General features: G+C 43.0%; 1 protein-coding gene across 4 annotated transcripts; it reads right to left on the reverse strand.

The window, feature by feature from the left end:
- Nucleotides 1–106: 106 nt before the first annotated feature.
- LOC124200476 (acetylcholine receptor subunit alpha-like) lies at nucleotides 107–23536 on the reverse strand. 4 transcript variants are annotated; one of them, XM_046596737.1, is made up of 10 exons: nucleotides 22814–23536; nucleotides 16267–16311; nucleotides 16072–16181; nucleotides 11213–11393; nucleotides 5187–5302; nucleotides 3442–3610; nucleotides 1905–2041; nucleotides 1506–1805; nucleotides 1071–1380; nucleotides 107–600 (listed from the first exon to the last, which is right to left on the reverse strand). In XM_046596737.1, the coding sequence occupies exons 1-10, from the start codon at nucleotides 23081–23083 to the stop codon at nucleotides 397–399; spliced, it is 1842 nt and encodes a 613-aa protein (XP_046452693.1). In that variant the 5' UTR covers nucleotides 23084–23536; the 3' UTR covers nucleotides 107–396. The 4 variants fall into 4 exon arrangements, with proteins under 4 accessions (XP_046452693.1, XP_046452692.1, XP_046452694.1 ...); XM_046596736.1 differs by lacking the exon at nucleotides 11213–11393 and adding an exon at nucleotides 13776–13956; XM_046596738.1 differs by lacking the exons at nucleotides 11213–11393; nucleotides 22814–23536 and adding exons at nucleotides 13776–13956; nucleotides 18441–18774.
- Nucleotides 23537–23764: the final 228 nt, after the last annotated feature.

Below are 23764 nucleotides of genomic sequence, written 5' to 3' on the forward strand. Positions count from 1 at the left end.
TATAGTATCAGTCATTATTTTTGTTTTTATTTGTTTTTTTATTATTTAATTTTTGGGGTTTTACATCTATGGTAGTAAAAATCTATCATCATCATTTCCTTTTTTAAAATCTCCAAATAAGTTGTGAAAAATGGCCTATCTATATACAAGATTCGCAACGCCGGTGTACACAACAGTAGTATAAATACTATGGAATCAAAAAGAAAATTAAACAAAAAACAGAGCGCGGACAACTGAGCGATGATTTCGATTCTTTTCTTCTTCTTCTTTCTGGTTTGTTCAGTTGTTGTTGTTGTTGTTGCTTTGTATAGGACTACAAGCTATGGTATACACAGAGGGACAGAGAGAGAGAGAGTGCTGCATGTGTATAGTTTTTAAGGATCCTTCCAGCGCTCTTTAAAAAGGATTCTTATTCTGCTGGTGCCGATTCCTGACCGTGCTGAAGATCTCAGACAGTTGCTTGTCGATGGGCTCGCGGTCGTCGTAGAGCGAAGGCGCCTGTAGAATGATGGCAGCCGTTCCTACCAGGACGGCCAGAGTAAATATCCAGAGGAAAAGACGGTCCAGCACCATGGCCACGTACTTCCAATCCTCGCGGACCTTTTTTTTCGGGTCGACGTCGTGTTGTTATTTCACGCCCAGGAGAAAAAGGACGAGTGAAAGAAAGAGAGAAAGAGAAATCAATAAATAAACAGAGAAACAAAAAAGAGCAACAGCTGGGTGACATCACAAAGTGTCTGCTGCCGTACTGCCAAAGCGTCGACAAGCCACAGACAGTTGAACGAGAGAGGCAGTGGTGCCATTTGCCTTTGACTCGGCTGATAAACTCCAGCTGGTGTACCGATTTTTCTCCCGTTGGCCCCAAATAAAATATCGGTGCCAACAGGCAATCCATTGACTTTTGCGGTTAAATGAGCAGCTAGCGCGAAACAAAAAAGTGCGGAAAAACTTTCAATTTCAATGAAAGGGTCGATCGATCTTTCGCTCTCATCGCCCCGGCCTCGTTCTTTATCGACTTCACGTGCAGTTCACAGTCAGGAGAAAGAAGAGAAAAAGAGAAATTGACGTACTCGGAGGGATTCTTCTTTGAGGCGCGTGTGCTCGGCGATGAATCGCACGCAAAAACAGGAGCGGTGCAAATCGGCCGAGCATTTGGCCGAGTGCATCCCACCCGGCCCGATGTAGCGGATGTGGTCGCCTGTCCCGGAGACGGGAATTCCGCCGCTGGGCACTCCGCCGGCACCTATCCGGGTCGATCCGATCATCGACGAAGCGGCGGCCAACGTCGTCGTCGACATCGTGTCGTCCCGCACCATGACGGAATTGCGCCGCGACGGGTAGCCGTGAACGCGGCAGAGATTCTCCGTCGTCACGCCCCGACTGTCAATCAAATGGCCGTCGTGAATATCAACCAGACGTTAGTGAATGCAATCAACCAATTATCGGCAGCATGCGGAATAGAAAAATAGATGAAATAAGACAGCTAGATTGAGTGAGAGACGGACCTTGAAGTAGCGCCGAAACTGGAACCGGCGAGGCCGCCTTGTCGATTATTGGCGGCCCGGCGCATGTATTCGCCGCCGCCATTGTCGCCCGCCATGGCGTCGCGCAGTTCCGAGCCGTTGCACGTCCGCACGACGACGTGCCGCCCGAATTTCGAGTGCTCGTCAATCCGGCACTGGGGCCTCCTCATGGCCAACAACCTGGGCAGAATGTGAATGAAAACGCGCCGGACCCACGGGGCCATCCGATGCGTTTGCGGCGATCGAAAGTGAACGTTCAACACCACCACCGTCACGCAAATACTTTTTAGTTTTAAAAGATTTAAAAAAAGAAAAGAAAATAAGAAGAAAAATCATTGAATTTTTTCTTCGGTAGGTGTGTGGGAATTTCCATTTTCTCACCTGATGGAAACGAGAATCATAGCGAAAATTAAATATTTGCCAAGTAACGGGACCACCAGACTCGTCGGCGGGATAATCTCGACGACCAGCAGGAAAAACACGTGAAGACTAATGAGAATCGAGATGGACAACGTGACCTAAGACGATGAAAAAAAATAGGCGGCCGATATAGACGATCAGAAAAATAAAGAAATAAGGAAGTAAAGAATGAAACGGGACGGCCCATAAAAGACACGAAAGACAAATGGATCTGGGACTCCCGCTACGGTCACAAGTTTTGTCTCGATCGGTGCCTTTTACTGGACACCCAACAGTTTTTCTCCCTTTTTTTTTTTATTTATTTATTTCTATCTGCCTCTTATCTCTTGATCTGTCCTTCTCTTTTCACTGGCCGGCGTGTAGCGGCCATCACACCCTCAAGAGATGGGCGAAGAAATAAAATATACAAGAAGCTTCGGAGCAGAGGAGGAGAATAAAAAATGGAGAGAGTCTGGCTGGATATGTCATACATAGGAAAAAAGAAGGAAGGAAGGAGGACGGACGGAAGGAAGTAAGGGTTCCCTGGACAGATAAAAACGGAAGAATCGTTACACAAGGACCGGGCCACTTCTTCTTCTTCTTCTTTTTTGGGGGGATGATGGGTCCCTTTTGGGTCATCAGTTTTCGCATCCGACTCTCCGTGTCCGTTTTCTTTGGCTAACTCTTTTAATGCAATATGTTCCCCTTTCATCTCTACTTTTTTACTTTTTTTTTTTTTTGGCTAATTCAAAATTGAATTTGGAAAATGGAGAGATATTGAAAGCAAACGAGATCGAGAGGGGAATTTAAATTCCACGAGCCACTTGAGCGCCAAGATTTTCAAATCCGCTTTGTAGAGAATTGAAAACGTGTGTGTAATCTCCTTGATGCTGTGAGAGGCGGATGAGATGAGCTCTTTCGATGATGAATATTCCACTTGCCAAAGTCGAGAGATCATTGTCAGTCGATTGTGTCAGAGAACGCGCAAACGCACAAGAAGTGCACCAACAATTTAAAAAAGAAAGAAAAGAAAAAATCTTACAAAAACCCAGGTAGATTGTTTTACGTCTATAATCCGCTGCTTTCTTCATTTCTTTTTTAAACTATCAATTGAAACAAGCTACAAAAATTAACGAGTTTTCCTCTCCACTATTCCGGAAACGCGCAGCGTCAGTTATTTCTTCCTCGCCCCCCCAAAAAATAAAAAATAAAAGTTTGATCCAGTAACCAAGGGCAACGTGTTTACGACACAATTCGATCTAAAAAAAAGTTTCCGAGTCCATTCTTAATTATGAAGGGAGCTACAAAAAATGCAAAGTTTCCCCGTTCTTAAAAGAATAAACAAAGTGAAACAATACAACTCTTTCACCTTTTCCCAGCTGTTTAACAACAAAAACAACAACCTCTTTGTCGGGGAAAAAAAGCAATCACGAATTCATCATAAAAGATAAAAGGGTGAATCTATAAAAGCAAACAAAAATCGACGACGGGAGTTTTATGGGTTTGTTATTTTCTTTACCTTCTCGCCGGAATCTGACGGCAGGTAGAATGTCAATATGGTCAGAAAGGAGATGCCCATACAGGGGATGATGAGGTTGACCGTGTAGAAGAGCGTTTTGCGACGCATGGTGATGTTGAACGTGATGTCCAAATAGGGCTCGACGCAGCATGTGTAAAACTTCTCACTCCTTCGGGATATACATGTGTGTGTGTACACGTTACGGCGTATAGATATAGATATATACGGGACGGTGTACGGGACGTTGAGGATGGAAAGCCCAATCCAAACACACAACGACATTTGTACACACATCCGTATAGTATAGAAGCTCAACACCAAAAATAAACCTACTATTCTATACTACCACACCACACGACTCAATTGTAACACATACAAAGAGACAAGAGCCGCAGCGCAAACGACAATAATCATCCAGCAGGCAAACATTGCTCCACAGAAACTCCCGTGCAAACCTCAACATTCAACAAACACACGCAAACACACACAGGCGGAGACGCGGAGGATGACATTTCTTCCCTGGACAGGATCGAATCCAAAAATGTTTATCTTGAAACGATGTTTTTTACCCCCAACAACTTTCCGTAATTTTACTTCCACGTGTAACTTTGTGTCAGCGTAGATTTTTAAAGGGATGTCTTGTTTAACAAAATCCGATCAATATATAACAAGACCCGGAATGATGCCGGATCGATCGGGACTGAAACGTCCAGTCATAAATCACGGAAGATAGATACAGAATAAAAAGAAAAAATAGCAGCAACGAAAATCCTCAAAAGTTGACGAGCGGATAAAAGAAAAAAGAAAAGCGAATCAAATCTAAAAATGAGAGAAAGATAGAAAAATAAAAAAAAAAAAAAAAAGGAGGGTCTGGCGTGCGAGGGCCTGCGACTTTGTGGAGGCGGGTCGTGAAGTTGTCACCAGCGTCTAGGAACGGACCCACCAACTTTAAATATATGTTGTAGGGGGATGCTGACGCTTCTGTACAGGACACGGGCCTTATATATATATTCCATTCGGGACTCTTTTGACAAAATCTGGGGGGGCTGAAACGACATGGCGACACTTGGCTCATCAAATGGAAATGGGAAGCAAAGTTTTTGTGCGACGAGTTTTAAATTAGCTCTGGAGGGGGGATGAATGCGACGAAAGGCTTTAGATCTATAGGGGAGCTGCAACCCCAATGGAGCTCGTGCGGATGGGCAAAGCTGGGCACAAGTCTTCTAATAGTCTCTTAACTGGGTGTTGTATATACACTTTGGAAGCAGTTGTAGTAGAACTTTGTCTCTCTTGATCCGTTGCTTTCAGGAAACGAAATGTGCCCAGACCCCAAAGAACCGCACTCGGGGATGTGTTCAAGTGGGCAAAACCTTTGGGGAACTGAATCTGACCCAAAGTTCAAGAGAGTTAAGAGATGCGACAGCCTTCCCACTTTTTTAAAATTCCGCTTTTTTCCCTGTCATCACAAAAGGCTTCCCCGCCAAGTCGCTAAAACAAAATAAAAAGTATCAAGGAGAGTCGGGGCAGCGCAGGTGGATCGTTATTTTCCCCCTAACACGTCGTTATGTCTGCGGTCGGCCCGCCGGGGCCCAGCCGCATGACATAATGGCGAAGCCTGCGGGTTGGTAGCTAGTTTAAATCTAAGCGGGACCGTGCAAGCGAAACACTTAGGCAAGCAAAGCGAGAATATTGAAGTAGAAAAGTGCTGTTTTTTTTTTTTTTAATTCTGCACATGTGTGTACTACCTGACTGCCGGCACTTCCAAAATATCCCACTCGACAGACATGTAAAACTCGCTGAGATCCATGCCGATATCGACGATGTTGGACCCTTCCACCTCGTCCAGATGACGGAGATCCACCTTTAAATGATGTCACATTTGGTTTGGTTGTTGTTGTTGTTGGATTGCGGACGAGTGTCGCCATCGATCCGAGTCCAAACGCCCGAAAGAAGAAGAAAAAATTGGCGTCGTGTTATTATCGGGAACTGAATATCACGGGAAAATCGGGAGGAAAAAAAAGTAGGAAATAAAAAAAGAAACGTACGGGATTATATAAGAAGGAGGAACGGGAGAAAAAAAAAGAAATAAAAAAAAGGTTTTTGCTTTTGTTTGGGACAATCTCTTTTGGTGGGGATTTACTACCGTGGCGATGAAAATGATGAATGATTGAAGAGGGACAAAAGAGGACGACAACAACGACATGCAAATCTATTCGCGGTGCATGGGTGATGTAATCATGATCAAGTTGAAAAAAGAAAAGATAGGCATTCCCATTTACTTTTTAAATAAAGAATCAAAAATAAATAGATCAACCGAAAAAATAAATTATTTTTCATTTCCGTTTTTTTTTTAACCCCGTCGCTCGAGCAATGCTAATAATAATAAAAAACGTATACAAGACAACCACAATAAAAAAAAGGATCGGCATTTCTTTTTTGGCCACAAGACACAAGACACTGGTTAGACTCGCTTCCTATCTACCTATAAATATAATATATGTCTAGTAGGCTTTGGACTCTATCTATTGTGCACAGTATTTATTAGGAAGAAGAGAAGAAGAAGAAGAAGAAGAGAAGAGGGAACAATGACGACGACGACGAACGACTTCGCTGTGTTTGGACAACGCCAACTCAATAGGATGAAAGGAAAAATGGAAAATAAATAAAAACAGAGAGATGGAGAAAGATGACAGAAGAAGAACAGCTGCAACACATCACAGCACACATTACCAGTATATATAGATATATATATATGTACACCCCCCCTCTCACTGGTAAAGGAGAGAACCCAAAAAGAAGAAAGAAGAAGAAAAATACAGTCTAGAAGAAGAAACTAATCAGATTTTAAAGAAGATGAAGTGACAGAGAGGAAAGAAGGAAATCCTGAATCAGGATTGATCGATTTTTTTTGTTTGTTTCGTTCAGAAATGTTTGTTTTGATAAAAAGAAAGGACAATAAGCTGCCAATCACACACGTTCGCGTTGCATCTTCGAGACAACCATCGATAAAAACGATTTAAATGTAATAATAATAAACGACGAGTCACACAACAGTTCAGGACACAGGACGACGGAGCCGACAGTTTAAGGAGGGAACGAATAAATTAAAAATAAAAATAAAAAAAATAAATCAAAGCCTCACGGACGAAGCGTTTTGTTTGAATAAAAAAAACAAGATCAACCTAAATAGAAAGGAACGAAAAAACCACAACACTTGCACAGCAACCGCTCGCGTACGTATATATATATATAGAATCAAACACACCGCACACGGCAAATGTGTGCCATCCAATCAGAGAAGTCAGGTAGTGTTCATGTTCATCCTTCTGCCGTGTGCAATTAAAGAGAGAGAGAGCCAAGAAGAAGGAGGAATCGTGAGTTGGAATCGGATATTGGATAAACGCAAAAGCAAAAGAGAAAACGGATCGGGGAGAGAGACACGACGTCACACGAGGCAACCAAAACAACCAAAACCGAGGGCACAGGGGAGAGCTTAGTAAATCTATAGATCTACAGTAGCTACACAAAGTTTCCGCACAGCTGAGAGAAGCTAATGGGAAAACGGGTTTTTTGAAAATTCGCCAAAAATCAAGTTTTCGTCGGACGAAAACGATTTTTGGACAGGGGGTTCTTAGAGTTAAGGTGTATAACATATATTTTTTGGGGATTTTTTCGTTCACGGGAACGTCCCTTTTAAATTGGAGGTAAAAGTTTCCGCACAGTCGAGAGGGCCAGTAGTAAATCGTACTACTTTGGCTCTCTTGTACTGGACGGAAAATAGGGCTAGGAGAGTTCTTTAGGGCTTAAAAAAAAGAGCATCGTTAGCTCTATAACCTCATCTGAAATGTTGACCCCCATGCAATTTGAAAAATCATTTTAATTTTGAATTGAAAATGACAATTTTCCACTTCTAGAAAAATTTCACCCTTTTCCCCCCGCGCGTAGTTGCCAGTTTTAAAAAATGTCTACTTTTGTAATCGTAGGGGGAGAAAGAAAAAGATAGCTACGACGGCAGCTTCCTCCGCTAGAGGCACTGGGGTTAAGAGGCTGGGGTAGAAAAAAATGCGAAAATTTGAAAAGCTTCCTAGCCCGCTAATTTAAATATTTTTCTACGTTTTCTTTTCCGAAAATGAAAAAGTATGATTATTTCTCATTACAAAGTATTCGTTCTAGTCGTCAACACTTTCGAAATGACTCGCGGAAAACGAAAGGATCTTTCTGTCGAAGAAAGATCTCAAATTATATCTTATCATAAATTAAAGTTCTCAGTCAGGCAAATTAGTTCTTTAACCAGCGTGAAACCATCAACAGTGCAAGACACTATAAAACGATTTAAGACTACTAATAGCTGTGAAAGTTTGCCTAGAAGTGGACGCCCGGCACTGTTAAGCCAGGCTGATAAACGCTATCTGAAGTTATGCGCTCTTCGTGATCGTCGGAAACCTTTAAAAGTGATTACCGAGGAGTTTAATATGGGTAGAAAATTTCCTGCTTCTCATTCGATTGTAAATAAAACTTTACATTCCTGGCATCTTTTCGGAAGAGTTTCTGCTCGTAAACCGCTGCTAAGTATGAAAAATATTAAAAAACGACTTGTGTTTGCAAAGAAACATGTCAAATGGTCAAAGACACAGTGGAGAAAAGTGTTGTTTACGGATGAATCGAAATTTGAACTTTTTGGGACCAAAAGAAGAATGTACGTGCGTAGAAGACCCGGTGAAAAATTCAATAAAGAGTGCTTAACACCCACCGTGAAATTTGGAGGGGGCAGCATAATGGTGTGGGCTGGAATATCAACCCAAGGTGTAACGAGAATGAAACGTATCGTGGGAATCATGGACAAAAAGATGTATCATAGCATATTGGTACACACTGCCGTTCCGGAGGGAAAACGCTTGATCGGAAGAGGATTCGTATTTCAAGAGGATAACGATCCTAAACACGCGTCCAAATACTGCCGAAATTATTTGGAGACAAAAGAAAAAGCTGGTTAGTCTTAATTTTGTGGTTCTACGTTTCCCCTTCACTAACTATTTGTTACAAACTATTTCATGTAAGGGGATCTTGTGCGGATGGTTTGGCCTCCGCAAAGTCCCGATCTCAACCCCATCGAGGCTATGTGGGACTACGTTGACAGTAAATTAGATAAGACTCAACGTTCGTCACAAGATTGCATTTGGAGGAACATTGAAAAAACCTGGAAGGCTATTCCTCGAAAAATTCTCAGAAAATATATTTTCTCCATGAAAAAAAGATGTCGAGCAGTGCTAATGGCTAAAGGAGGTCACACCCGCTATTAACATACGAATGTAGTGTTATAAGTTATTTGGGTAATAAAAGTACTTGGAAAATGCCTTTTTTTCACCTGTATAAAGTTTATTGTTCAGAGTAGAAGTAGCCTACAGAGTTAAACTATTACCCACTCACCATCAGTTTCAACAATTGAATTTAATTGTTGAGGGAGAGACTGAATGATGTTGACAATGAAGCCTTCTGCTACGAGAATTTCCCACATTTCACGAATTGCATTCCATAGATCGTCACAGTTGAATACAAATCTTTTAGCCTGCTGCAGTCTCTTCAAAATCTCTCGCCACACTTTCTCCAAAGGCATAAGGTCCCCAGATTTCTTTGGCCATTCCTTCATGACATTAATGTTGTTGGCAGCAATAAAGTCACGGACAGACTTTGCAGTGTGGACCGGAAAATAATCATGAATATAGAGTTTACTACCAGCAAGGTGTGGCAACAAATGACATCGCAACAACTTCAAATACTGGGCTGTATCTAATCTGCCATGTAGTTTTTCCAATGCTTGTACTCCATCGGCACTTGCACAGCCCCATACAGCAACTGTGTTGGGGACATTTAGTCCATGGGAACCACCATGAAAAGTTATTTGCCCACTGCTATCGAATCTACGAAAATAAATTATAACACGAATAAGTCATTTGTGAAATTGTACACTACTAAATAAACCTACGCATATCGTTGCTCGTCACCGAAACAAGCGTTGGTCCAAAATTCTCCAACAGACTGGTCTAGGTGTTTCAAAGCAAACTTCTTTCTTTCTATCTTGTTGTCGGGCTCGAGAATGGGGATGAAAGAAGCCATATTGCTAAAAGAGCAATCTCTTCAAAAAGTTAGAATTCGAATTGCCGTCAAGTCACAAACTGACAATTCACAACAAAAAGTCGTAACAAACGTCTGCTACACAGGCCTAGAATTTCAACCTTTCAGTGCCTCTAGCGGAGGAAGCTGCCGTCGTAGCTATCTTTTTCTTTCTCCCCCTACGATTACAAAAGTAGACATTTTTTAAAACTGGCAACTACGCGCGGGGGGAAAAGGGTGAAATTTTTCTAGAAGTGGAAAATTGTCATTTTCAATTCAAAATTAAAATGATTTTTCAAATTGCATGGGGGTCAACATTTCAGATGAGGTTATAGAGCTAACGATGCTCTTTTTTTTAAGCCCTAAAGAACTCTCCTAGCCCTATTTTCCGTCCAGTACAAGAGAGCCAAAGTAGTACGATTTACTACTGGCCCTCTCGACTGTGCGGAAACTTTTACCTCCAATTTAAAAGGGACGTTCCCGTGAACGAAAAAATCCCCAAAAAATATATGTTATACACCTTAACTCTAAGAACCCCCTGTCCAAAAATCGTTTTCGTCCGACGAAAACTTGATTTTTGGCGAATTTTCAAAAAACCCGTTTTCCCATTAGCTTCTCTCAGCTGTGCGGAAACTTTGTGTAGCTACTGTAAGCCTGGGATGTTGTTTTTAAAGGGGAGGAAAAAAAAAGTAAATAAAACTCTTGTCTTGTGTGTGCGCGTGTGTAACTCTTACGTCAAAGAGGAAAACAATCCATCGAAATCCGATACAAGGCGACGAGGGAAGAAACAAAAAAAATCCATTTTTAAATATATATCACGTAATGGCGTTTACTTGAAATGCAAAAATAAAAAAGGATAGAGCGAGGTGATATGATAGAAACGATTTTTCTTTCTGACTCTTTGGGAGCTATACATCTTTTGTTTTCCTCTTTCACGGGGTTATATATGGAAGCGGCTACTCCTTGCATTTTCCATCGTCCCAAACTGGATGGTATATAAGTGGACCTCGGGTTGATGGTCTAGCCCATGGGGAAGGAAGAAAGGAAAGTAATAGAAGGAAGAAATTATGGATGGATAGATGGTGGAGGACACAAAAGAAGACTTAAATCTCCCACCCAAAAATAAAAAGGGAGCCGCCCCGACAAATCATATCCGACTAGTGGTTAAAGATTTTTCTGCGTCCTACGCTCTCGACGTAGAGATAGGACTTGCGGAATATAAGTGGCATCAATAATCCAGTGATAGTCTACCGTTTTTGGCCCCCTCAAACAACTCGTAAGATTCCCATCGCCCGCAATAAAAACGCATCGGCATTCGAATGGGAAATCGACCAGAAGGAGGTACTATGACGTCAGTTACCAGACAGAATAGACGGGAAAATGCAAAGATCCGCGCACTTAATCCGCACACCGAAATAACGATTTTTGCGCGACAACAACAACAACAAGAGCAACAGCCAAAAGACAACACAAAAGAAACCAATAAAGAAACAGAAAAGAAAAACAGATTGAAAAAACCCAAAAGTGTGACGTGTAAGAGAGACCCTTTTGAGAAGGGTTTAATAATAACGGAAGGGTGTATAGCGGATTGAGGACAATGTGTGGATAGGTTGTGGTTTTTTTTTGGGTGGTGGGGGTTTTTGATGTTAGTTATGCGGACCTGGTAACCCGCGTACGTCCACGACCCGAGTTTGAGAAAACAGGTCTGTATATCCAACGGGAAATATTCAACGTCAATGTCACAGGCCGACTTGTAGGTGGCCGGCGGCTGCCACGCCACCAGACCGTTGTGGTGCACTATGGCTTTCGTGTTCAATTTCAACTCGTAGTGACCGTCAGCGCTGCAAAAGTATAGCATAGAGAGAGAGAGAGGCCAGCACAAGCGGCACAATGAAGACAGTTGCAAAGAAGAAGAAGAAGACCAAATAACTAACCGATCACGAATAAAAAGAAGAGAAAGTCAAAGACAAGAAGAAAAAGAATAGAAGAAGAAGAACCATATTTTTGTAGTCAATATCATTTTTTGAAACAATTCACCAGCAGCGAGTAAAAGGCAACAGGACAGAAAGAGAAGAATTGTTTTTTTTTTGGTCAGATTAGTATAACGTTTTCATTTTCTCCATCCACCGAGTCCGTTTTTGCTTCAGGAATAAACCGAAAACCAGATAATAAAAATAATAATAATACCAAATAATTTGGTCTGCCTTTTGAGACACGCCATCGATCGCCGAAACAGATCCCCCACCCACACTCACATAGGCTGTGTGGCTCCCGCTCTGTAATATCGTTTGCCGTGATGCGTACGGTAGCCGAGCATCTCGCCGACTTTTGATTGGACATCGATCACTGTCGGTTGGCCCCAGTCTCTCTCTTATTCTGTCTCTCCTTCTCGTCGTACACACAAGACGCAGAGAGAGCAGAGAGAAGGAGAGCGCACTATGCAGTTTATGTGTACACACGACTCTCTCTATCCGGATGGTTGGATTCTCCTCGAAGAAGTTGTGCCCGCCTGTCTTGCATGTGCCCACGTTCAACTACGACCAGCAGGAAAAAGAAGATGGCTCGCAGGATGGACGACGAGAGCCCCAGCAACAGAAAAGTTGATATAAAAGCCGACAACTCGGCGAATAGGAGAAGACAGGAGAGAGGAAGAAGAAAAAAGGAAAAAAAAACTCCTTTTGCAGACATGAAGGACTGGTCGGTTGGATGGTTTGTGTGTGTGAGAGAGAGAGATGAGAAGTCTAAAGTCTATGTAAGGGAAATCTCCAATGTCGATGGACGAGACGGGGGAGAAGAAGAAGGAGCCCGTCAGCACAATAAATAAAATGAAACGAATATCTAGTGTGTAGACGTACACAAACAGACACACTCACGATTCACAGTTCCCTGTCTGTCGATTTTTTTCTTTTTGTTTTTTAAAAGAAAAAGGAAGTAGAAAAACAGAGCGGGCGAATATAAGAAGAAGGAAAAAAAGAGTTTTTTGGGAAGTGGATCTGCACCATGGAACAGCACTCTGGAGGGCGGTATATATAATGCTATAGTGATGTTGCTATACTAGAGCTGGTGTATAGTCGCCCAACGGAGGATATTAGTGTGCCCGGGCTACTGGTGCGGATCCTTTTTCTCTTCTCCTCCCGACCCCATCCTCTTTTTTTATTCGCGGGTGAGGAAATCCGCTTCCATCAAAAGCCATCATCCTTCACGAGTAGAAGAAGACGTCACGCATAAGACACGGCGAACCCCACCAATGGCCGCAACGACGAAAGGCACTTTTGGCCTCTCTATCTATCTCCTGTGCAAGAAGCTTCTTGTTTGGCTTTCACTCTTGGTGTGTCTTTCCTCTCGCACATCTTGCCTCCTCATATCCCTATCAAAATTGTGTACTGCTGGTAAAAAAAAAAGAGTTCATCGCATCATCTTTCATTTGAAACGCAAGAGTTGGAAAACCAAACAACCAAAATGAATGAAAATTGAAAATGAAAATTTTTTTGACAAAAATAAGAAAACTGAAAATTTTTAAAGATGAACGACATGATAGAGGAAAAATAGAGACAGAGACAGAGAAGAAGCTGGAAGAAGATTGTTTTTTTGTTAATTTCTCATCAAGTCTTTTTTTAATATTTTTTTGGCCATTTTGACAAAAAGAAAACGAATAACTAAAAAAAAATGTTTATCGAAGTAAACAAATTCTTAGTCTGTAAAATTGTGTCGCTTCCGGATCGATCAAAAAAAGGGAGCGGATGCAGAATCATGCCCAAGAAGAAAAAAGAAGAGAGAAAGAAGAAGAAATTGTGCAAGTAGTAGATGGAGAAAGAAGAACGAAAAACATGACTGGGATGCAGAGCGATAGCTTGTGCAGGTAAAGATTCAAAAAATTGATGCTGTTAAAAATTTCGAAAACAAAAAAAAAAATGGCGCGTAAGAAAAATATGAAAACGCTAGCCACGAATGTTCAAAAATCAAACGAAAAAAATCCGCAAAAGTCCAAAACATGAAATGAAAGATAATTTAACAACAATTTGAGAGAGGTGACGAGTTTTTCGATCCCGTTTCTCAATTTTTTTTTTACTGACTATTTTCAAAGATATAAAAAAAAATGTTACAAAAAATAGTATGGCGTAATGAATGGATAATTTCGGGAGAGAAAGAGAGATTTAAAAAAAATGCTGATTTTTTTTTTCAGGGAGGAGGGGGGCAGTAGTTAATTGAGAATGAATTCGCACCTTGTTTCCGTCATATGTCCAACTACCGAATTTCATGACGCAGGTCTGTTCGTCAAATGGGAAATACTCTACATCGATTTCGCAACTCGATTTGTAGATGGCCGGAGGTTTCCACTCGACCAGCCCGTTGCTGTAGACGGTGGCTTTGGTCGACAGCGTCACCTCGAAGTTTCCATCCGCACTACACACACACACACACACACATATCATTTTTCTTTTGTTTCGATTGTTTCTTCGACAGAGAGAGAGAGAGAGGGTAGGAAGTAGTGTGATATGATTACACAACACAAGAAAACACAACAGACACACATAAACTATAGATGAGAACAAGGAACATTTCGATGTGTGTGTGGCTTCCCGTTTCGCGCTAGACGTCAAATAAACAATCCCGGCTATAATATAACTGTTGGCCGTAGAAAACACCAACAAGAAAACCAAGAAAAACAAAAAATAATATAGTCTTTTATTGTTGGCCATAGATTCCACCAGTCCACCCGCAATTGATTTCTCCGCTACTCCGCCTTCTTCTTCTTCCTCCTTCTCCTGTGATATAATATCTAGAGAGAAGAGTCTATAGGATCGAAAAGAAGCGCATTGAAACAAATCATCGGCCCTTGTTTTTGTTTTGGTTCTTGTGTGTGTGTACTTCTGTCGATTTTTCTTTTTTTTATTTGTGTGTTGGACGAGATCCTCCCCTGGGCTCTTTTTCCCTGGAAGATTGCCATTACCGGGTTTACGAGACGCTAGGTATATACAACACAGTAAATAGGGATCGAAAAAATAAGAGAGATCCTAGTTTTCTTTCTTTCCTTCCTTCCCTTTTTTATTTGGCCGACCGACGAAGCAATCCGGTGACGTCACAACTCATCATCCGTTGGCTTCCGCTGCGAAATGGCTTGCAATGACTTGTCTATGTGCGCACACGCGCGCGCGCTCCAGGCAACTCGGCGCAGTGTATCAATGACGTATAATTACATTGAATGAGTGGATCATCAAAAGAGCTCCAACACGTCCTCCTCTTTTTGCCCAAGCTCCAGCCCTCTCTACCCCACTGGGTGGGTGGGATGATTGTTGGTGTTGCCATACATATATAACCGGCCATGTTTGGGGGGTCTCCTATATATATATCAACTTATAAAGCTACTGGGGGGTGGCCCACCAGCCATCAACGGATTTTTCTTTCTTTCTTTTTGGCCGCGTTTCTTCTCTGCACGTTATTGTGTCTCCCCGGCCTATCCCGACGTTTGATGCCCAACCACCCCCAAAAGGCTATAAAACTGTCAGTGATGTACCCGACTCAACCCTACCATCGTATAATAAAGCTAAGTCGTAAGACCTCGGCCGAATTTATTCCGTCCATGGTGGCAGGGACTATTTCTGGGTCCCCAAGAAGAAGAAGAAGAAGATTCTGTTTCTATCAAGCCAACAACTTCGAACGCGAATAAGAAAAAAGAAATGAAAAAGTATGGAGTGAAAAGAAAAAAAAAAGAATGCTGGGGGGATGAATTATGTGTTAACGTCAACGCCGAATCTCTTATTATACGACTTTCATTAGTGAAGATCGTGAAATGCGATGTCTGGTGGCGCTCCTTCTTCCGGATATGGACAATAAGTAGGCGGCCACACACACTCTACTTGGGCGCCGTGTCCAGCACCGGAAAAAAAAAAATCTATTTTGTGGCAGCGGCAGGACGGCATTAATCCTTTAGCAACACATTTCTAGATTTCTTCTTCTTCTTGCTTCCGTCTCCCCCAAGACACATCTAAAAGACTGTGCTCAATTTAACCGACACGCCAAGGCAGCAGACGGCGGCCACCATGGAAGATTCATTATTCATCATGTTTTTCTGTTCCCCCCTCTTTCTCTCTCTTCCATTTAGTGGATCCTTCCGTCTTGTTGCCACTATTTACACAGAGAGAGAGAGCGAGACGGACGGACAAATTGTGTGTGTGATTGTTGTGTGTGCGGGAGAGAAGCCGACCGCCGGGTGCGTTTGTATTATTTGTGCGTGCATTCCACCCGAAAAAAAGTCCGCAGAGAGAGAAAGTTGCGGGGCTATTAATGTCACACGGCGGCGGCGTCACGAAAACAAACACACACACACACACACAAAAAAGAAAAAAGAAAAAAAGAAACGGACTTGTGTTGAAGATGATCACGACGACGACCGCTCTCAAACCCTAAAACTAGAGTCTTAGCCTATAACAAGCTAGTTAGACTTTCTCTCACTCTTGTCTGCTGTTGCAGCTCAGCGGGTCTAGAAGTATAGCACACAAGTGAAACGAAACGACTTACTTGTTGTAGAGGCTGATGTCCGGCCTCCAGATGTGATCGGACGGAACGTGGAGCATGCTCACCTCACCGTACTCGGATGGCTCCCACATGAGTTTGTAGTCGTACCAATACTTTGATGGGGGGAAAGCCGGAAGAGAAATTGGACATGTTCAGCAACGGCAAGTAGATCAAGAGGCTTTTAATGTTTGGTAGTACCTGCTCCACCCAGAGGTTGGTCGTCATGATTTGATTCTTCAAGTTCTGCAAAACATCAAAAAGAGAAAAAAATGAATAAACTAAACGACAAGTGTAAATTTTTGGTAGAAGAGAGAGAAAATAAGAGCCGAGCGATATCGTCGTCTCATCCCACCCACTTAGGACGGTTGATGGACGAGTCCTATATATAGGTCAACGCGTTATCCGGGAGAGTCGGATCTAAAATTGCCGAGCAACTAAACCGGTAGCATCATCATCATTATATTAAGGATCATCAAAGGGGAAAAGATGCAATAGGAGAAGAGGAGAGAAAAGGCAAAAAAGGGACGAACCCCACCAAGTTTTCGTTGTGTATGTCCTTAATTGGCTGACGAGATTCGACGCGGCTGCTAGACGCCTTGACGCCCCTCATCTTATTTTACCCGTCTGCTTCTTCTTTCCCCCCCAACCGTCTGTTACTAAGCATCGCCGACTCTCATTTCTCTTTTCTTTCCTCCGATTTAATGAATATATGTGCATAAATCATCGTTGATAGAGCCCACCCACCAGCCAGTCTCTTGGCGGATGTCCTCTACTACGGTATACGAGTCGTCTAATACAATTAAGGAACGGCTCTACTACACTTGTTTTGGTTAAACTCTAAGCTAATTGAATCGAGTCCGCCAGCTTTGGTCGCCTATTTTTTCCACCCTCTTTCCTTTTGGGTATGTTTCTACAGAGAGGAGACGCTCTTGTGCGGATATTTCCGCACAAGGTTGACTGAGAAACGGCCGATTCATTTGTGTTGTTGTTGTTGTCTTTCGAGTGAAACCCTCATCGAAATGATGGATGGATTTCAAGTTGGGTTTAATCACGGATGTGACTGTTTTCGATCTTACTGGACCGAAAAAAATAAAATAGATGAGACTCACAGTCTGTTGGGAACACAGCAGAGAGGAGTATGTGTGTACCAGGCACTCTGTCTATCTCTTTGGCCGGCCATCGCCCTGGGAATGGGAGGCGGACGGGAGTTGTGTACGTGTACGGCCGACGGATTGGATGACGCTTTGGCGATATCGGTTGCGTTCACCTACGAAGAGTCCCATCCATCTCTTGTGATGTCTCTTCCTATTTCCATCACTGTTCAAACAGTTGATCAACAAAGGGTGCTCCTCCAGACTTACCTTCATCGACCAGAGGACCGGATATGTCTCTGCAAGACGGGGGGGGGGGGGGGGGGGGGGGGGTACTCACAGCTGGGCACAAAAAATTACGAGTGACAGTGCAGAGGACGGAGGGGGGAAGAAATCACAACGATCCAATGGATGCATGTTTTCATACAAATGAGATATACCCCCATCGCTTTTTCCTCCTCTGGGTTTTTGTTTCTCTTCCGCGCAAGGCGCAATGTCATCCGTCTCTTTAAGACGACTGATTGGGATCGTGCGTCTCGACTGGAAATCGCATTTTGCTTGGCTGCTCTCCGATCCTTCCCCTAGCTCTAGTCTTCCATATAAATATATATATATCTACGCGATGCTATAACTACTAATATTGCCTAGCCGCTGTTGGCTTATTGCCGTTTGGAAAATCCCGCTCTTTGTCTCCATTCTCGACGTCGCTCCTACACAGCCCGAGAGAGGATGGCCAGAATCAAATTATAAAAGCTCTCTTTCCCTTCTTGTAGTTTGGTTGTTGTTGTTGTTTTTTTCTATTCGATCTCCTTTTTTATGGCCGGGTTTGTTGATGTTGTTGTTTCTCCCTCCTTACATGCTGCTGGTGGACATCTAGGCTACAAATGTGAAATGCGTAGATGTAGCACTATAGGCGCAACGACGAAGATTAATCGAATCATCTTGGGAGATGGAAGCCAAACACCCCAACTGGGTGTTTTTGTCGAGGAGAAGCTTGTGGATTTTGGCAATATGGGCAGAGAAAATGGCAGACTCGCTGTCAAACAGCAGAATGTGCAACAAGATTGTAAAAAGAGTTTCATCGTCTCAAAAGCCAAAGTAATTGGGGTAGCAAAATAGTCAATTTCATGGCAAGTGAGTATGTTTCTGGGAGGGATTGATGTTGATAGCCACTTTCGATCAATCTAGACTAATGAGCCATCAATTTTACATTCCTCTCAAGTGGGTTTTAACAAAGCCTTTTGATGACGGCTTTCAAGAAACCAAGAAAGACAAACATACCTAGTGACAGCATTGAAGACTTTTTCTGCTGCTATGAATCTGGCAATTGGGTGTAAACGGGATTGTTTGAAGTGTCTCTTTCATCGTGCACCAGCCGTGCAAATAACGAATAAAATATCAGAGCACATGTTTGGCGTGCTGTGCAGTCCATTTCATCCAAACCACGACGATTCACAACAACAGTGTTTGGAGCACATTGATTACATCACAAGAGAAATTTGCATTGTCTATCTCTTTGTTGGAAGAAACAAAGTTGAATCAATAAAATCACCGTTAAAAAAGTTAGAACTAAGTTTTTCTGGCTGCAAATGAAAAACGCCTCCATTAACCAGCAGTCGACACGTCGATTTGACGTCGATTTGGCGGTTGATTTTTATTGATCAACGTTGCAAGTTTTGAACTTAAATCTACGAGATAAAGTTTCGTTTTCTTTGACGTTTGGCCGCACACCAAAAAGTAGAGAGAGCCCCTAGCTACCAAATTCGTCATTTGTCACGTTCAACTTCTCAACAAGCAAAGAGAAGGAACAAAAAAAAAAGAAATTGAATATAGGCCCCCCGCGAGTTCTGTTTTTAATGATGGAAAAGCACCCGACTGTACAGAGTAAATGCTCACAAATATGTCTACATATAGCATATAAAATAAATATATATATTATATGTGTGCACCACCCGGATGTAACTTTCAACCCTCTAGTAGTAGATTTTTTCTCTTGGGCACACAGCAGTTGGCCGGGGCCTTGCAGCGGATCGGGCCGCCTACTCCATCATCCGACCAAGTGAATCTCCGTCTCAAACAACTCGACTCCATTTTTCTCTTTTTTAAAAATAAAAGCCATTTTATTATTTCTTTCAAAAAACAGAAAGAAGAAAAGACTAGCCGACTTATTTTCTTTACAAAAAAATTGTGTTCTTTTTTTTTAAAAATTTTTGTTCGGTTGATGCTCCTGGCCTAGCGTTGCACGATCCTGGGCTTTTGATTAGCTCCGTGAGCACATCTCCCCGATCGTTGTGCCGCTTTTCGATAGACTCGGCGCTCTGCTCCCATCTTTTTTCTTTCCTTATTTTTTGTTTCAGAAAAGCAACCAGGACAACAGGCTTTACACATGGAACGACCGACGAGAAAACACATTACGACTAGGAGCGATTGGGAAACTCTAGCGACAGGATTCCACCTCCTTGAACGCTCGCTAGGAGAGAGCTCCTCCTAGCTCCCGTTCCATCATCTATCGATTGGTGTAAAGTCGGCTGAAACTCCCGTTCGTTCTCTCTCTCTCTCCTTCTATTCTCCTCCTCGTCGTCGTCGCCCTATAAAGCTAATGATCCAGGAGGGGGATGGTGGTGGTGGTGCTATATTATACTCACAGGCAGCAGCCATGAGAGTGGCAAATACAACGGAGCGAGCGATATATATCCCGACGAGCAGGACATACTAAACTCCCATATCGAGTCTTAATCTATATACGACAGGATCAGCGGGTGTACTCCTTATAGCACCGGTTCACGAACAAAAATCCCTCGATGGTGGATGGGGGGGAGGTGAAATCCCGACTAAACGGAAAATTGCGTCAATCCCCATTGTCGTTATTATGAGATCAGTGGCGGGTTCTACTTCTTATTCTTAACGTCAAAACAAGTATCCTACCTTTGGATCGGGAAAAAATAAAACTTTGGTCAAAAGACCTGGCACGGAACAACACTGCGGGGGGGTTGTACAGAAACAAAAGACGTGCGCAGCACTAAATAACTTTTTTTGTTGGTATAGAGAGAAATACAAGCTTGCCTCGGTGACAGCAGCAGCAGCCAAACTTGAAAAAAAAATGATATAGAAGATCCACCGTCTAGCTCCTGGTGGATCTTTCATGAAAAGAAAAAAAGAGAGAAATAAAAACGCGGACCGACTGGACGTGACTGGCTTTGTCAAAGAAACACACCAACTCATCCAGACGGACTCTCTTTATTCACCCTATAATATTCTAGAAAATCTCTACTTTCCTTTTCCTACTCCACCCGAAAAATATCCTATACATACAGTGGATAACTCGTCTAGCTGTGCACTGCAATTGGGGAAATACAAAATGAAAAATAAATAAAAAGTCTGAGGAATTGAGTTCACATCAGCGAGCAAATCATCTGAATGTCTTGTGTGTCTATTCTTCTTCTTCTTTTCCCCCCATCTCTTCTTGCCTGTCGAGTTTATTTAACGAACAAGGAGCTCGGCCCGCCGGATGAAAGGAGGACATCAGAACGGATGGGAAAAGCTTTTTTTCCCACGTTTGAAATTTTTCACCTCGTCTAAAGGAAGAAGAGAAAAAGTGCTGCATGTGTGGGTTGCGATGCAATTCAAGGCGGGTGCCGCTCTGTGTGTAAATCGCCAATTCGATTACAGAACAACGGAGAGGGAAAAAAGAGGAGAGAAGAAAATAGAAAATAGAAAAAAAAATAAAATAAAAGAGGAAAGAAAATGGACGACGACCAAGGGGGTGGAGAAACTCTACTTCAATCGAATTCGACGGTTCGTTCGATACCGCTGCCTCGACACTTGAAAGACAAAGATCTTTTGATTCAAATGCGGTTTCCCCCGATCGTACTACTACTACTGTATACATAGAAAGACAACAGAAGAAGAAGAGTCAAGGAACAACTCCTGGACTGGAGCTTCTTTTCTTGTCTTTCTGATGTAGCCACTGTGTCTCTCACAGCTATATGCAGCTCCTTTATGGCCCCCAGGAATCAAACGTTCCGCCAAGATATTCAATCGATCCTGTTAGACTGGCGCTCGCAAAACGTCCGTCCCATCCACACACACAAAGACAAACAACCTTACCTACTACTACTACTACCACCATCCTAAAAGGGAGGGGAAAAGAAATGAAAACATCGAAACAAAAAAGAATAAAGAAAAAAAAATCCTGTTTGGGAGGCTGATCACGTTCCAGACTACCTCTACAAGGAGTCTTTTGGAAAGAGAGTTAAGGCTATATCCCCTATAGCCCTATATATGCACGGCATATCGTCGGGTGGGAGTTGCTTGTTGGTTGGGCTTTGCTGATTGGTTTTCTCTCCTCATTTTTTTTCCTTTTCATTCCTTTCCATCGAATTCTTTTTTTGGCGCAACTAGCTTCTTCTTTTTTTTCCTTATTGTTGTTGTTGCCAAAGCCATGAAAAAACGTGTAGCACCATCACCCCCTGGTTGGCAGTAATTGCTATTCTTACAACGTCGAGGAAACTGGGCGGATGGAGGGGGAAAAAAGGAGAGCGCCGAATATCGACGGTATATCTAAACTCGTAGCTAGGGGAAAATCACAAAGCTGATTCCGTATGCAGAGCGAGATGATGACAATCGAGCCAAGCCGACGTCTTTTCTCGTCTACGTGAAAAACGAGATCAACTGCCTTCGTTGCACTGCTGCGCCACAAATAAGAAAAGAAAACAAACGCGAATTCGGTTTGGGTTTCAACAAAAAAAAAAAAGAAAAAATGTGATAACAAGGCGGCGGATGTGATTGGCTTATAATATTATTATTTTTTGGGAGGGAGGGAGAATCCGTGATTAGTTAGCGGAGAGGGAAAAAGAATGACATTATTGTTCACGTCCTGAGTTGAAAAAAAAAACAAAAACAAAAAACAAATAATCGTAACCGAGCGGATGAGGTCCCGAAAAAAAAACAAAAAAGAAATGTGTCAAAAGGCTTCCCGTTCCTTGAGCGTGATGGATTTATGAGCGTCGGCGGCTTTTGGCAACGCTGCCTGATGTAACACATATTAATGATGCAAATGTCTCGGCGGAATTGATGTGCCGCAGCTCCCCAGTAGCGGCGGAATTAATACTACTCGACCAGGGGCAGAGACCGGGCGCTTTTATCATTCAAATGTGGATCGTAGGGTAGGAGCGGGGGTATCGACAGTCTATTTCACGATTCCGGTTATTTTGTGCCAAGCGAAATAGCTGGAGGACATGGGCTAAAAAGAAAAAAATCGATGATTCTAGTTTTCAAAAAGGAAAAAAGAAAAAAAAAATGTAATGGCAATGTCTGACATCCATGGAGAGACGAGCCGAAAATGTTGTTTCCTCTATTTTCCCGTTTGATAAACTCGAACATTTCTACACGTACGAAGAAGCTTATTTTGTTGTTTTCTTTCAAAAAAAGGGGGGACGAATAAACAAAACAAAGCAGAGCCAGTACTCGACCATCAAAAGTGCTGTGGCCGTCGCATTGCCAAACGAATTTCCCCATAGCATACGTATATCTATCTAAAGTATAGAGCACTAGACTCTAATAGTGTCACTACTAGAGTCGGATTCTTCTTTCCTCCATCTTACGGAATAAGAGAAGACGCCAAGACAACCCAAATAAGAGGAAAAAACACTTGCCAGGTCGATGAGCTGCGACAATTTGAGCTTGATGCGGACTTTGAGGACGTCGCTGTTGTTGACGACGGGTCTGACAATCTTGTTGTAATTGGAGAGCAAGTCGTCATAGAGTCGTTTGGCGTCTGGATTGCCGCAGCTGGCCGGCTGGACCAGGAGGCCGAAACACCAGCAGCAGCACACGGTCGTCAGCACCAGGGTCCCGGCAGTGGTCGTGCACGTCAGTCGGCCTCCGCTCCAATAACTTGGTCTTCTTTCTTGTCGGTGGGCCATCGTTAGCACCGGGGGCAGTCGGCCGAATTGAATGAATCGCCGACGACAAAAAATGATTTCAGCCGACAGAAATATAACTGGTGGCAGATCTTCTTCTTCTTCTTCTTCTGGTGTGTGTGTGGCAACTGGGGCAAGAAGGAAGGTAACCGATTGGGAGCTGGCGCAATGGCGCAAAGCCTCGTTACGAGCTGGTCTGCTGGTCCGTCTGTTTTGTACGTTTGTCTGAATAGCAGAGAGAAGTGCTTAGAAATGACGAGGCGAAACACGCACGGAATAAAAGAGGGGGGCAAAATAAAGGGTAAAAAGGAGGGAAGGGGAAATGAAGAAGAGAAAGAAGAGGAAGAAGAAGAAGGAGAAGAAGAAGAAGAAGAAGGAGAATAATAATAATAAAAGGGATCGGCTGCAGACGGACCGGCCGTCAAGGATGCTGCTCGCCTACTGATGGTCCACGAGCAGCGACACAGCGCTCACTATCGACGGTGGCGCCACGTCCTACCACGCAGGATTCAACGGGATTCGGCGTGTCTTCTTTTAATGTTCACCTAAAAAAAAAAGAAGAAGAAGATGGATAGGAAACAAGCTCAGCCGGGCACTCCGCCTCGCCCGTTACCACACAACCAGGCTAGGCCAGCAGCAGCATCCGAGTTTGCAGACCAAGTCAAAAAAGGCCCGTCGTATTAC

The sequence above is a fragment of the Daphnia pulex genome, chromosome 8 (assembly GCF_021134715.1).
Source record: "Daphnia pulex isolate KAP4 chromosome 8, ASM2113471v1".
NCBI lineage: Eukaryota > Metazoa > Arthropoda > Branchiopoda > Diplostraca > Daphniidae > Daphnia > Daphnia pulex.

Bases quoted from the DNA above. Each gene is read 5' to 3' on its own strand.
- LOC124200476 (XM_046596737.1), bottom strand. From the start codon at position 23,083: ATGGCCCACCGACAAGAAAGAAGACCAAGTTATTGGAGCGGAGGCCGA. The intron at 1,806-1,904 runs GTGAGAAAATGG...AAAACTAAAAAG, and splicing joins ATGATTCTCGTTTCCATCAG to TATTTGCGTGACGGTGGTGG. The intron at 601-1,070 runs GTACGTCAATTT...CCGAAAAAAAAG, and splicing joins TCAAAGAAGAATCCCTCCGA to GTCCGCGAGGATTGGAAGTA.